Below are 14,016 nucleotides of genomic sequence, written 5' to 3'. Positions count from 1 at the left end.
AGCCATATGGTTTTAGGTTCAGTCCCCACTCACAGCACCTTGAGTAAGTCTTTTCTGTTATAGTATTGAGCTAGCACTGTATGAATGAATGTGGGATATGGAAACTGACAAAACTCCTTGTATTCACATCACTTTCTGATTGTAAACAAAATGACTTCATACAAAATAAACAAAAAACAATATTCTTCATTTGCTATCCTCTGTAAAAATATATTCTACCATTGAACTGTTGTAATTTAAGGACTTAATGAAATTTACCTGGCTTAGAAACAGGTGAGATTTGGTGACAAGAAGATCTTCCAGCCACGAGAAACGTGGTTCAATGAATTTCATTTGAGCCATGGTTAGTCCATATTACTCCATGAGGAGCATAAGGCTGGTTTCCTAGTTTCTCTGATCTATATATTCCTCCCTGGATGGGATGCCAGTCTGCTGAGTAAACAGGAGTGACACGAACTGAAGTGTTTTGCTCAAGAACACATCACATTGCCCAGTCCAGGAATTGAAACCACAATCTTACAATCATGGGTCTAACACCCTAACCACTAAAGCCATGGAATAGTGGACATTAAAATGATGATAGTTCACACACTCACACAGGACCTCACCCACACACATAGGTGTGTGTGTATATATTTATGTATGTGCATGTGAGAGTGTGTATTTTATGTTTACCATTGTAAACTAGTTTTGTGTTCAAAGTGTGATTTAACAATTCAACATGTAGGGATCAAGAAAAGGAGTACCAAATTGAGGTAAGTACTGGGATAGGAAAAGCTAACTAAAATCCTTGAATACACCAGGCGCAGGAGTGGCTATGTGGTAAGTAGCTTGCTAACCAACCACATGGTTCCGGGTTCAGTCCCACTGTGTGGCATCTTGGGCAAGTGTCTTCTGCTATAGCCCCGGGCTGACCAATGCCTTGTGAGTGGATTTGGTAGACGGAAACTGAAAGAAGCCTGTCGTATATATGTATATATATATATGTGTGTGTGTGTTTGTGTGTCTGTGTTTGTCCCTCTAGCATTGCTTGACAACCGATGCTGGTGTGTTTACGTCCCCGTCACTTAGCGGTTCGGCAAAAGAGACCGATAGAATAAGTACTGGGCTTACAAAGAATAAGTCCCGGGGTCGATTTGCTCGACTAAAGGCGGTGCTCCAGCATGGCCACAGTCAAATGACTGAAACGAGTAAAAGAGTATCACTCATGCATGACCAAAGTTCAATTTTTTCTTTTTTTAATCATTACCCAAATTCTCAATGGATTTTGTATATATTTTACAGAAGCACTCCAGAAAGTTACAGAAGCTGCAAGTCACTCAAATGAAGCAATGAACAAAATAGTAAGCATTGTTCCAGTTGTTTCTTATGAAAATGAATCTAAAAGGAGAAAGTTTTGATGTGGAGCCAAGTGTATCAGGATTGGTGATTGCAAATAGTAGGTTTAGAGACATCAGTTCACTGGTTCATATCCTGTAACAATAATTCGTTATCCAAGTATTTATTTATATTATAATTGCAGTAATTATGTTAGATTGGTTTGGTGAACTGTTTCCTAATTTGGACAAAAATTCAGATAATGACAGCTACTGGATTGATTGTAAAAGGGATTTTGCTTGATGCTCAACTGATTTGTCCAAGCCACGACCCTATAATAATAATAATAATAATAATAATAATAATAATCTCAACACTGTCCAAAAAATAGCCCTGTTAGGAACAGCCCACATCCTAAGCAAGACACTATCAATTCAATAATACAACCTAAACAAAACAACCCACAAATACAAGACACACTCTATATAGCAATTACCCAGTGAAATAAACCTCCACCAGCAAGCCAAATATCCAGTGCATTACGTACTCAACACACAATACAAACAGTAACACAAAAAAAGACTGCACCACACTTCAAGAGAAAAGAAATACCAACACAATACAGTACGGTTTGCACACTCCCAACAGCAGAAAGTATCACACAATGCTGCACACACCCCAGCAACATTGACATGCAACAGGTGATGCAGTAGAAATTTGCCTCAAACTACCAATTGTTGGACAGTTATAATAATAATAATCCTTTCTTTTTGTGGAGGCGCAATGGCCCAGTTGTTAGGGCAACGGACTCGTGGTCAAAGGATTGCGGTTTCGATTTCCAGACCAGGCGTTGTGTGTGTTTATTGAGCAAAAACATCTAAAGCTCCACGAGGCTCCGGCAGGGGGTGGTGGCAACCCCTGTCGTACTCTTTCACCCCAACTTTCTCTCACTCTTTCTTCCTGTTTCTTGAGTAATGCCGTGATGGACTGGTGTCCCGTCCAGCTGGGGGGAACACATATGCCACAGAAACTGGGAAACCGGGCCCAAGAGCCTGGCTAGGCTTGAAAAGGGTGCATAAATAAAAGAAAAATTTCTTTTATAGGCACAAGGTCGGAAATTTTGTGGGAGGGGGCTAGTTGATTACATTTCATTTACCCTAAAAGAATGAAAGGCAGAAATTGACCTTAGTGAAATTCAATCTCAGAATGTAAAAATGGACTAAATGCTGCTTTTAAATTTTGGCACAAGGCCAGTAATTTTGGGGAGTGGGTAAGCTGATTACATCAACCCCAGTGTTCAGACGGTACTTATTTTATCCATTCTAAAAGGATGAAGAGCAAAGTTAACCTTGCCAGAATTTGAACTTAGAAAGTAAAGACTGATAAAATGCCATACGCAGTTTGCCTGGCATGCTAACGATTCTGCCAGCACATTGCCTTAATAATAATAATAATAATAATAATAATAATAATAATAATAATAATAATAATAATAATAATAATACCACCACCACCACTAGAACCTAACTTCCAAATTGCTACCAAAGAGGTTGAAGGATATTGGAACTGAGACTGGCATTGGTGACTGGCAGTTTTCGTGTGATTCTATGTTTTATACATAAATAATGTACAGTATATATTCACTTTTGACACTCAGTAATACTATCTCCTAAACTATGCTAAATGTAGCATATGCACCAACACATGCAAACATATACATCTTATATATATAAGGTTGTCCCAAAAGTTCGTAGAAAGTCTTGGAAAATAATGGTCTTTATTTTGAGGAATAATTTTTGTTGTTTTTGTTAGTACTTGGTGAGTAAAAATTCAATTTTCGCAAGTGTTTACGAACTTTTGGGACAACCTAATATATATATATATATATCCTCCGTGTACACCATCTCCTTAACTTACAATCTATGCAACTTACAACCATCTGCACTTGCGACCACAAAATTTTTTTTAAAAAGTAAATTAAAAAATGCTGTGTGTACGATAACTATAGCAGCATCTGGCAACAGAGGCCTTCCTCAGACCCAAGCATCCACTGCCTGCCACTGTCTCTCTCTCAGTCACTTTCAAGCATCAGTTGCACTTGAATGAAAATAGTACTGAAAAATATAAATCCGATATACAACCTAAGTGACTTATAACCTATCTGTTCGGAATGGAACTTAGTCGTAAGTCAAGGAGAAGGTGTATATTCATCTTACATAATAATCATGTATTTTAATAACAAAGAAAACAAGAGTGATTAATTTAATAATTTCATTTTATTTCAATAATATCTTACTGATAGCTGTTACATTTATGTAGTAGCCACCTTAAGTATCACATCTTCAGAAGATAAATAATGTATGTGTGTGCCTCTCTTATCTATATGTATATATATATATATGTATGTATATGTATGTATGTATGTATGTATGTATGTATGTATGTATGTATGTATGTATGTATGCATGTGTGTGTGTATGTGTGTATGTATGTTTGTATGCATGTATGTATGCATGTATGTATGCATGCATGTATGTATGCATGTATGTATGCATGTATGTATGCATGTATGTATGTATGCATGCATGTATGCATGTATGTATGTATGTATGTATGTATGTATGTATGTATGTATGTATGTATGTATGTATGTATGTATGCATGTATGCATGTATGTATGTATGTAGTATGTATGTATGTATGCATGTTTGTATGTATGCATGTTTGTATGTATGCATGTTTGTATGTATGTATGTATGTATGTATGTAATGTTATGTATGTATGTATCATTTTATATATAGCCATCTTAAACATAGTCTGGTTTTCAAATAGGTTAAATTCCTAATTCTCTTTTCCGCTTACTTAAACTAGGAGAAATTCAGAAAACTGTTAGAAATTCATCAACGTCTTGGCCAGACAGTTGACTTAATTAGTCCGACACGAGAACTTGTTCGAGAAGGACGTGTAATCAAGATCTCGGCACGGAGTGGAGAGAAACAGGAACGGTACATATTCTTGGTAAGTAAACTTAATCTGGAATGCTAGTAGTACTACTGCCCCACATACAGGAGCAGTAATCTAATTGGGATGTGAGTCACACATGAGTTTGTTGATAATGAGGAAGTGATCAAAGCTGAAGTGTTTTTTTTTCTTTTTACTTATTTGCCTCTTGAAATGAAGACCAGGTTTTTCTTAGATACCTTATTTCTCTCTCTCTTTTTATACTTGATTTAGCCAGGGGAGAAAGGGCAAAGGCAGTGTCCTTTTTCCTTTACAAGGTTTCTGAGAGTGGTGAGAGGAAGAGAGAGAGCTATCCTCACACTGGAACCCTTACCTGACCTTAATACTTGTGTCAGAGTAGGTTCATCTCAAGGTATACAAGGGCTATGTGTTAAACTAGAAAATGAATATGTCACATGTACATGGGGAATGGTGCCCGCAACAGCTGAAAGAGTTGATGCAAATAAACACCTGAGTATGTTGAAGGGAGGCAGGTCAAAGTGGAATACCATTTCAATAATGTTATACAGACAAACTGTTATTGTATGTGAGAAAATACATGACTACATACATGTACTACAGAAAATCATCATCATTGTTCGACCGTGGTTGAGACAATAGAATTTACCATGCTACGCCAGACTTCACGGTCCATCATGGCATTACGGAGGTCCTGTTGCTGGATGCCTGTATCCCTGGAGATTACATCAGGGTAGGAGAGTGTGTGCCCTCTGGTATTGTGAGTAGATGGCTTCTAGAGGAGAAGAGGAGAAATTACTTCTTTTTCAGCTCTACAACAATGTCCAGCAAACTGGACTCTCCTACCTTTCACAAGAGATGACACAGGTGGTAGTTTCCCATATATTTGCATTTTGGTTGGATGGCACTTCCACGAGAGATTTTGAGCTCTCATAAGGAGGCGAGTGTAGGTTCCATCCAACCACCTCTCAAGCTTCTTTGATAACGTCCAGGTTTCTGAGCCATATAGTAGAATTGGTTCGACTGTGGCTTTGAAGATTTCAAGTTTGAAGTCTCTACTTAGATTTGATGACCAGATCTTATGCATGTCAATACAGGCTGACCTGTACTACAGAAAATCATAACAATGAAGTTGCGGAGAATGATAACAGTGAGGCAAATTGGGAGATCCCTAACATCATCATCGTCAGCACTTAACATCTGTTCTCCACGCTGGTATGGGTTGGACAGTTTGACAGGCGCTGGCCAACTGAAGAGGTGCCCGGGTTCCATATCTGTTTTGGTATGGTTTCTACTGCTGGATGCCCTTCCTAATACCAACCACTTTACAGAATGTACTGAGTGCTTTTACGCAGCACCAGTAAGTCAAACAACCATGTAAAATTTGAATTTTCCTTCATTGGTTCAATGCAAAGAAAAGGTCAACAGGATAAAGTGAAGTGTTTGTCCCTTAAATTAATAGAATCAGTTTTAAAAGTCATTTGTATGATTGTTCTGTTGTCATTCTATTATATATAACTCATGTGTTTTCTTATTGCAGTTTAATGACTTGATGTTGGTGTGTAGTGAACCTCTCCTTGGTACCTACAAGATAAGAGCTAGTATGACTATTGATGGGATGCAGGTTGGTCTTATGTTTTTACTGTCTTACTAGTTAAATTTTTGATTTATCAATGAAACACAGACACACACAAACACACACACGTGTGTGTGTATAATCACTCATGCCCTCTCACTATTATAACTCATCTTTATTGCTATCCTCACCCAAAAAGATGGGATGGTCAAGGTTAGAATGCTTTTGATCACTGGTCAAGTGAATCAAGATTGAGCTGGAATTAAACAAGAGCATAATCATTATCATTGTATGTCCATTTTTTCATGTATACATGGTTTAGGGCAGTGGTTCTCAACTAGGGTCTATATGGCACCTGAGGGGTCATATAAAACTTTTAGGGGTCCACCTAACAAAATAGTAAATTGGGGATCCACAGCAGTATTTTAAGGAGCCCCTGAAAAAATTTGGTTTAGATGTATGTCATCATCATCATCATCGTTTAATGTCCGCTTTCCATGCTAGCATGGGTTGGACGGTTCAACTGGGGTCTGGGAAGCCCGAAGGCTGCACCAGGCCAGTCAGATCTGGCAGTGTTTCTACAGCTGGATGCCCTTCCTAACGCCAACCACTTCGAGAGTGTAGTGGGTGATTTTATGTGCCACCGACACAGGTGCCAGACGAGGCTGGCGAACGGCCACACTCGGATGGTGTTTTTTACATGCCACCGGCACGGAGGCCAGGCAAGGCTGGCACGGCCACGATCGGATGGTGTTTGTTACGTGCCACCAGCACGGAGGCCAGTCAATGTGGTACTGGAAGAAACAGCTAGGTTTCTTTCTCTAGCATTTTACATTGTTCAACTTACACAAGTTAATGTGTGTAAAACAAAATAGGAATTTTAAAAGAAGTTTCTATAAAACTAGTTTTTAAACATCAAATGGCTATGGGGGTCACCAGAATAGAATAGTAATCAAAGGGGCTTGTAGATAAAAAAAAATGGTCGAGAGCCCTTGGTTTAGGGGGTTTCTTCAGCACAGCTTCAGTGAAGGCACAGGGCTTAGAGGCTAGGGTATCTGGCTCACGGTTATGAGGTCATGACTTTGATTCCTGGTGGCATGTGTTCTTGAGCAAGACACTTTATTTCATGTTGCTCCAGTCAACTCAGCCGGCAAAAATGAGTAACACTTGTTGTTCATTGGGCCAGCCTCTTCACATTCAGTGTGTCACACTGAGAACTATATTGAGAGTACATGTGTCTGTGGATTACTCAGCCACGTGCATGTTAATTTCATGAGCAGGTTGTTCCATTGATTGAATCAACTGGGACACTCATTGTCATAACTGATAAAGAATCAGGCCAGCACAACTTCACAGCATCTATTGCAGTCCCTTGTCATCTCCTTGGTGAAGCTGAGCTTCATAAGATCACCTTTTACCACTTCTTATATGTTAAACTAGAAAATGAATATTCTGCTCTATACCACAGATTTGCTTGTCAGTTGTTTGACCTTAATGAGTTGATTATGTCCCTTAGTGGCTGACGATATGTGCATCTCTGATCACAAGCAGAAGTAGTGGGGGAGCATCATAGCCATGTGTTGAGAGGGATTCTTTGGGGTTTCTGCAAGTTTCTTCCACTCAGATTACTTTACTTTTCTTTTTCTAACCCTCATCTTCCATATGCATGACATATTCATACAGCACAATCTACTCACTTGTACACTACGCCTGTTTCCTCCAGTATCCAATTTTTCTCTTTGTTTATTTGTGTTCCATCTTTTATACACCCTAGCATTAATTTTCCATCATTTCATTCTAGCTTTTACACATCCTTCTCATTCAGTACTCATGCTCTGCAACCATGTAGCATAACACTGGGCACAAAAGCATCATACAACCTGGACTTACCCTGGGGAGAAAATCCCTTTGTTGCCAACAGTTGTAACAACTCCCTGAACTTTTTCCATCCCTACTTCACCTTTAAGCATTCAAATTACTCTGGCCAAATGTAATGCTTATTTAATCATGTTATTTTAAACTATTTAGTCATTATCTCTTAGCTTCAAGCTCTTGATGATGTGATTATTTTATGTTTTAGAATGACATTGTCAGGTAGGTGTGAGAGGCTGGATCTGGCCTGTTTGAAAATAAACAGGTAGAATATTTGGACCAGATATGACCAGTTTAAATGCTAAAGGCTCAATTCTGGCTTCTGTGCTATTAGAATACCCACCTCCACAACCGATCATGTCACCTATGTAACAAACTGACTACTAATTCACTTCATGGATGCTCTAACTATTAACTAATCCTGTTCATCAATTACATACAGAGTTTTCCTTCTCCATAATTCTGATGATGTGATCCTACTGCATTCCTAGTGCATCCTCAGTTTGCAATACCATCATGGTTGCTATCATTTTCTGCTTCTACTGTTATATTTACCACCACAGTCATCACATATAACACCATTGAACTTCTCACTGTAAGCACCACTACCCTTATTACCATCACATCTGCTATAATAGTCCGTTCTATTACGCCTCTCATCTATCATTAACCACTTCGTTACTATAATAGTCAAAACTGTTGCACCCTACTTATAGTGATCACCATCACATACTACTACTACTAACAAAGGGGCTTTTATGTAGTAGTTCAACCAGCCAAAAATAGCAGCCAAATCTTGCAAATGTAGCATTTAGGAAAAGGACCACTGCCACCATCATCATCATCATCCTTTAACGTCCATTGTCCATGCTGGCATGGGTTGGACAGTTTGACCAGAGCTGGCAAGCTGGGAAGCTGCACCAGACTTCAATCTGATCTGGTATGGTTTCTACAGCTGGATGCCCTTCCTAACACAAACCACTTTACAGAAGGTGCTGGGTGTTTTTTATGTGGCACTGCACAGGTACCTTTATGCAACACCATGCGAGTACTTTTACATGGCATGGCGCAGGTGCTTTTACGTAGTGACACAAATGCATTTACATGGCACTGCTCAGGCACTTTTATATGATGCTGCATGGACATTTTTACGTGGCACCACATGGGCTTTTAAAAGATTGGATAATATAGTTCTGGACATGACGTGTGCTTGGGTTGGGAAGAGACAGGCTGATGATGGCTGGGATACTTTATTGAAAGCTATATTTAACCCTGGGGATGACCTGGAGTTAAACAACACCAACACCATCACCATCATCACAATCAGCAACAATGACATCAAGAATTCAAAGAGCTTTTACACAATTATTATATCTGTTAGAAATTGTAACCAAACCTGCCTTGTATCATATTCCACCATCCTAAAAGATTGGAAGACATATTAGAGATGACGATGACGACGACTATTATTATTATTATTATTATTATTATTATTATTATTATTATTATTATTATTATTATAGGTTTTCCTAGTTATACTATACTAGCAGGACAAAAAAACAAACAAACAAAAGAAAAGAAAAACAAACAAGATGGTCAGGATTAGAACATTAACCATCGTCATCATCAACAGCTTCAGTCACACCACACTGTTACACACTCTGATCCTGTTTCTTTGGACTTGTGTCCACTTCCTTCCGCTGGGGACAGGTTTTGTTCCTAGGTAGTCAGTCGCATACAATCCATTTCACACACCACCACCACTGCCACCACCACCACCAGCACCACTGCCACTACTACCAGCACACTGTCTCTTTTATCCCTGTCTCTCTGCTGCTCTACCAGACAGGACACCTCTATGCAGCCATCAACATATCACACATCTCTCTCTCTGTCTTCATTACACATGGCCCTCCACCACCACCACCACCACCACCACAACTAAGATAGTCCTAAATTAGAGTTTCTGTTTTATTTCGCTGCTATGTTGTTATTTTTAGTCCTTATTTTTATAACTGTATTTGTGTAATTTCTAGGTGAACCAAGCTGACCTCCCGAATGCGTTTTACGTGCAGAGCACCGAGAAGACTATCGAGTTACTAAATGAGTACGTATCCAGTCTACATATCTCGTGTGTGTGTGTGTGTATGTGTGTGTGTATGTGCACATGAACGTGTCTGCATATATAAGTGTGTGTTTGTGTGAGCATGTGTTTGCATATATAGACATGTGTGTGTGTGTATGTGGATATCTATCTCTCTCTCTCTCTCTCTCTCTCTCTCTATATATATATATATATATATATATATATATATATATGTGTGTGTGTGTGTGTGTGTGTGTGTGGAGGCGCAATGGCCCAGTGGTTAGGGCAGCGGGCTCGCGGTCGTAGGATCACGGTTTCGATTCCCAGACCGGGCGTTGTGAGTGTTTATTGAGCGAAAACACCTAAAAAGCTCCACGAGGCTCCAGCAGGGGATGCTGGTGATCCCTGCTGTACTCTTTCACCACTCTTTCTTCTGTTGGCCTGCTCGCTTAGTCAGCGGGGTGGCGTCATTCGAAGGCTAAAACAATGCAAAGTGCATTGTGACCAGCGATGTGTAGCAACATCTGATAGTCTGGTCGGTCACGGTGATATATATATATATATATATAATGCTTAACAGCATGTGGTTCTTTGCTGCATCTTTTTTATATTTTTGTGGGGATGTAAGTGTATACACACACACACACATACAGCCATGGGGAAGCATTACTTTGCTTAGAAACAAGTGAGAGTAAGCAACATGAAAGGTATCTACCTCGACAAATTCTTTCTGACCCAGGCAAACATGGGAAAGTGGATGATATATGTATAAGTTATATATATATAGGTATAGAGTATGCATGTATGTATGTATGCATACATATGTAGACCAAATGTGTGGCCGTATTTCGTCTGTCGTTACGTTCCAAGTTCAAATTCCGCCGAGGTCGACTTTGCCTTTCATCCTTTCAGGGTCGATAAATTAAGTACCAGTTACGCACTGGGGTCAATGTAATCGACTTAATCCCTTTGTCTGTCCTTGTTTGTCCCCTCTGTGTTTAGCCCCTTGTGGGCAGTAAAGAAATATATACATATGTACGGACGTTAAACGATGATGATGATGATGATGATGTTGATCATTTACATATGTAGGTTATGTATGTATATATGGATTATAAATACTTTTGTGTGTATATATGTACATCATCATCATCATCATCATCATCATTTAGCGTCCGCTTTCCATGCTAGCATGGGTTGGACGGGTCAACTGGGGTCTGTGAAGCTGGAAGGCTTCGTCAGGCCCAGTCAGATCTGGCAGTGTTTCTACGGCTGGATGCCCTTCCTAACGCCAACCACTCCGCGAGTGTAGTAGGTGTTTTTTACGTGCCACCTGCACAGGCGCCAGACAGAGCTGGCGGGACAAGAACACAAAACATCTGGACAGCTAAATGATACAAAAGGGGACAACAAAACATCCAGATAGACGATACAAAGAAAACAAGGACAAGTCATTCGAAACCCTCTATCCTCAGTCAAGTACTAGATTATCCTCGCAATTTTGGCTGATGTAACAAAAGAAATTGGAAATTTTTGGTATTCATTCACCATTACAGATGTTTCATTTGCTAATAGGAATTACAAAGTTTTATGTGTTAGACATACTTCAAGAGGAAACAGCTGAGATTTACTCTAACTACCTATACTATATATACATATATATACACACATATATAGTGTATGTATGTATATATGGATTTGAGTGTGTATGAAATTACATGAAAATGTTATGTTATCTCTGTACTAATACAAAAGATGTTTTCTATTTCCTTCCAGTGGTCATATAGATGATCCGAACTGTTGGTTCTGTGTGAGTATATTACCATTTCATCATTATCGCAAAAGCTGTTAGTTACCTTGTCTTATTAGTCATACTTTTATTCTTTTACTTGTTTCAGTCATTTGACTGTGGCCATGCTGGAGCATCACCTTGAAAGGTTTTAGTTGTACAAATCAACCCCAGGACTTATTTTTAAACCCTAGTACTTATTCTATTGGTCTCTTTGTCAAACCGCTAAGTTGTGGACATTCAAACACACTAATACTGGTTGTCATGTGATTATGGGGGAAGGAATGGGGGTACACAAACACAGACACAAAGACACACACACACTCACATACACACTTACACACACATATATACACACAATGGGCTTCTTTCAGTTTCCATCTACCAAATCAACTCAGCCTGAGGCTATAGTTGAAGACACTTACCCAGTGTGTCACACAGTGGGACTGAACCCGGAACCATGTGGTTGGGAAGCAAGTTCCTTATCACGCAGCCTTGCCTATTTATTTATAACAAAATTATAAATAACTTGTTTTGCAAAATACTTAACCATTAGTATGAATTTTCTAAAGCCTTGTATAATGTAATCTTTAAAACCTGCAGTGCACTTAGATACCTCTTGTGGTGCACTGTTTTAGTACTACTGATATAAGCTATTCTACCATAGGAAAACAGATGTGAAACTGAAATGTTTTTTAAAATAGACTTGATGCCCTTAACCAAGCAGAATTAACTGTCTTGCTAAATATAGCAACAAAATACCACTTAAATCACACCTTGTCTTCTTTGGAAAATGGAAGATACATGGCATAATGTAGTCATCATCATCATCATTATCGTTTAATGTTCACTTTCCATGCTAGCATGGGTTGGACGATTTGACTGAGGTCTGGTGAACCAGATGGCTGCACCAGACTCCAATCTGATCTGGCAGAGTTTCTACAGCTGGATGCCCTTCCTAACGCCAACCACTCTGAGAATGCAGTGGGTGCTTTTACGTGCCATCGGAACGAGGGCCAGTCAGGCGGTACTGGCAATGGCCACGCTCAAATGGTGCTTTTTATGTGCCACCTGCACAGATAAACAAATAATTAAGATGGTCGTAGCTGAATTGCCAGTGACTGTTAGCCTGCTTGATCAGGGCCAAACACCATCAGCAATAGGTGTCTTGCCAAGATCTTCAACATTCAATGCAACATATGCAGTGGTGGTTTCTCCCACAGTAAGCAATCAGTTTCTATGAACGTACTTTATATATTGCCTCATCATTTCATGTTGTCCTTTAATTTTGATACCCTTATCATGTCGAAGCATGGAGGTGCATGGCTTAGTAGTAAGAGTGTTGGACTCATGATCGTAAGATTGTGGTTTCGATTCCTGGACTGGCTGACACATTGTGTTCTTGAGCAAAACACTTCATTTAATGTTGCTTCACTTCACTCAGCTGGCAAAAATAAGTAATCCTTAGACGGACTGGCATCCCATCTAGGGGGAGAATATATACACCATGGAAACTGGGAAACTGCCCCCATGAGTCTACATTGCTTGGGAAAGAACTTTACATTTGTATTTTAATCATGTTGAGATGAGCTACTATTGTTAACCATTTTCCTATCACTGGAACTGCTCTCTTTATGGCAATTGGTTTAACTCTTTAGCTTTCAGATTATTCTGTCAGATGTGATGCTTATTTATTCACATTGTATTGAATTATTCATTCTTTATCTTGACAGCAAGGTGCTGGCATGGTCGTGTGGATAAGAAATTGATTTCACAACCAGGTGGCTTCAAGTTCAATCCCGTTGCATGGAACACTGGGAAAGTGTCTTCTATCGTAACATCAATGTTGACCAATGCTTTGTGGATAATGTCTGGCATTTCATTTCCTGTTGCCTCAGTCCACTCAGCTGAAAATAAGTACCAGCAATAACTGAAATGGTTTGGTGTCCCTTTCAGTTGCTTTAGAAACTGAAATAAGCTCCTGCCTGATCCTGCAGGCTTGAGACAGACTTTAATTTTTTTTTTAAATTCAGGGCCTCATGGAGGCAAAGTGGCTGAATTCCTTCCAAGTGTTGGGCCTCATGGAGGTGAGGTGGCTGAGTTCCTTTCAAGTGTTGGGCCTCATGGAGCCAATGTGGCCAAGCTCCTTTTGAGTGTTGGGTCTCACAGAGGTAATGACCAAGACCTTTGGCATTATGTCATGCTTGAGAAGAAGACCCATCAAGCCGAGCAAAATCATAATCATGGCAGATACCGGTGTCATGCAAATGGCACACATGCCGATGGCACATAAAAGCACCCGTTACACTCTCAGAGTGGTTGGCATTAGGAAGGGTATCCAGCCATAGAAGACCAAAGCCAAATCAGACTGGATCCTGGTACAGCCTTCCTGTGTG

The 14,016-nt window shown here is 39.6% G+C and overlaps 1 protein-coding gene across 4 annotated transcripts in view; it reads left to right on the top strand.

Annotated features, from left to right (window-relative positions):
• Positions 1-14,016, top strand: part of LOC115211592 (FYVE, RhoGEF and PH domain-containing protein 2) — a 531,041-nt gene that overhangs the window by 501,613 nt on the left and 15,412 nt on the right. For all 4 annotated transcript variants that reach the window (XM_036503008.1, XM_029780160.2, XM_029780163.2 and 1 more), the window contains 5 exons: positions 1,285-1,343; positions 4,190-4,336; positions 5,838-5,921; positions 9,782-9,852; positions 11,608-11,641. In XM_036503008.1, coding sequence (XP_036358901.1) covers positions 1,285-1,343; positions 4,190-4,336; positions 5,838-5,921; positions 9,782-9,852; positions 11,608-11,641 — 395 coding nt within the window. The remainder of the gene's footprint in view (positions 1-1,284; positions 1,344-4,189; positions 4,337-5,837; positions 5,922-9,781; positions 9,853-11,607; positions 11,642-14,016) is intronic.

The sequence above is a fragment of the Octopus sinensis genome, linkage group LG5 (genome assembly GCF_006345805.1).
Source record: "Octopus sinensis linkage group LG5, ASM634580v1, whole genome shotgun sequence".
Classification (NCBI taxonomy): domain Eukaryota; kingdom Metazoa; phylum Mollusca; class Cephalopoda; order Octopoda; family Octopodidae; genus Octopus; species Octopus sinensis.
Note: the sequence above shows the minus strand (reverse complement) of the source record. Positions and strands in the feature narration are given on the sequence as shown.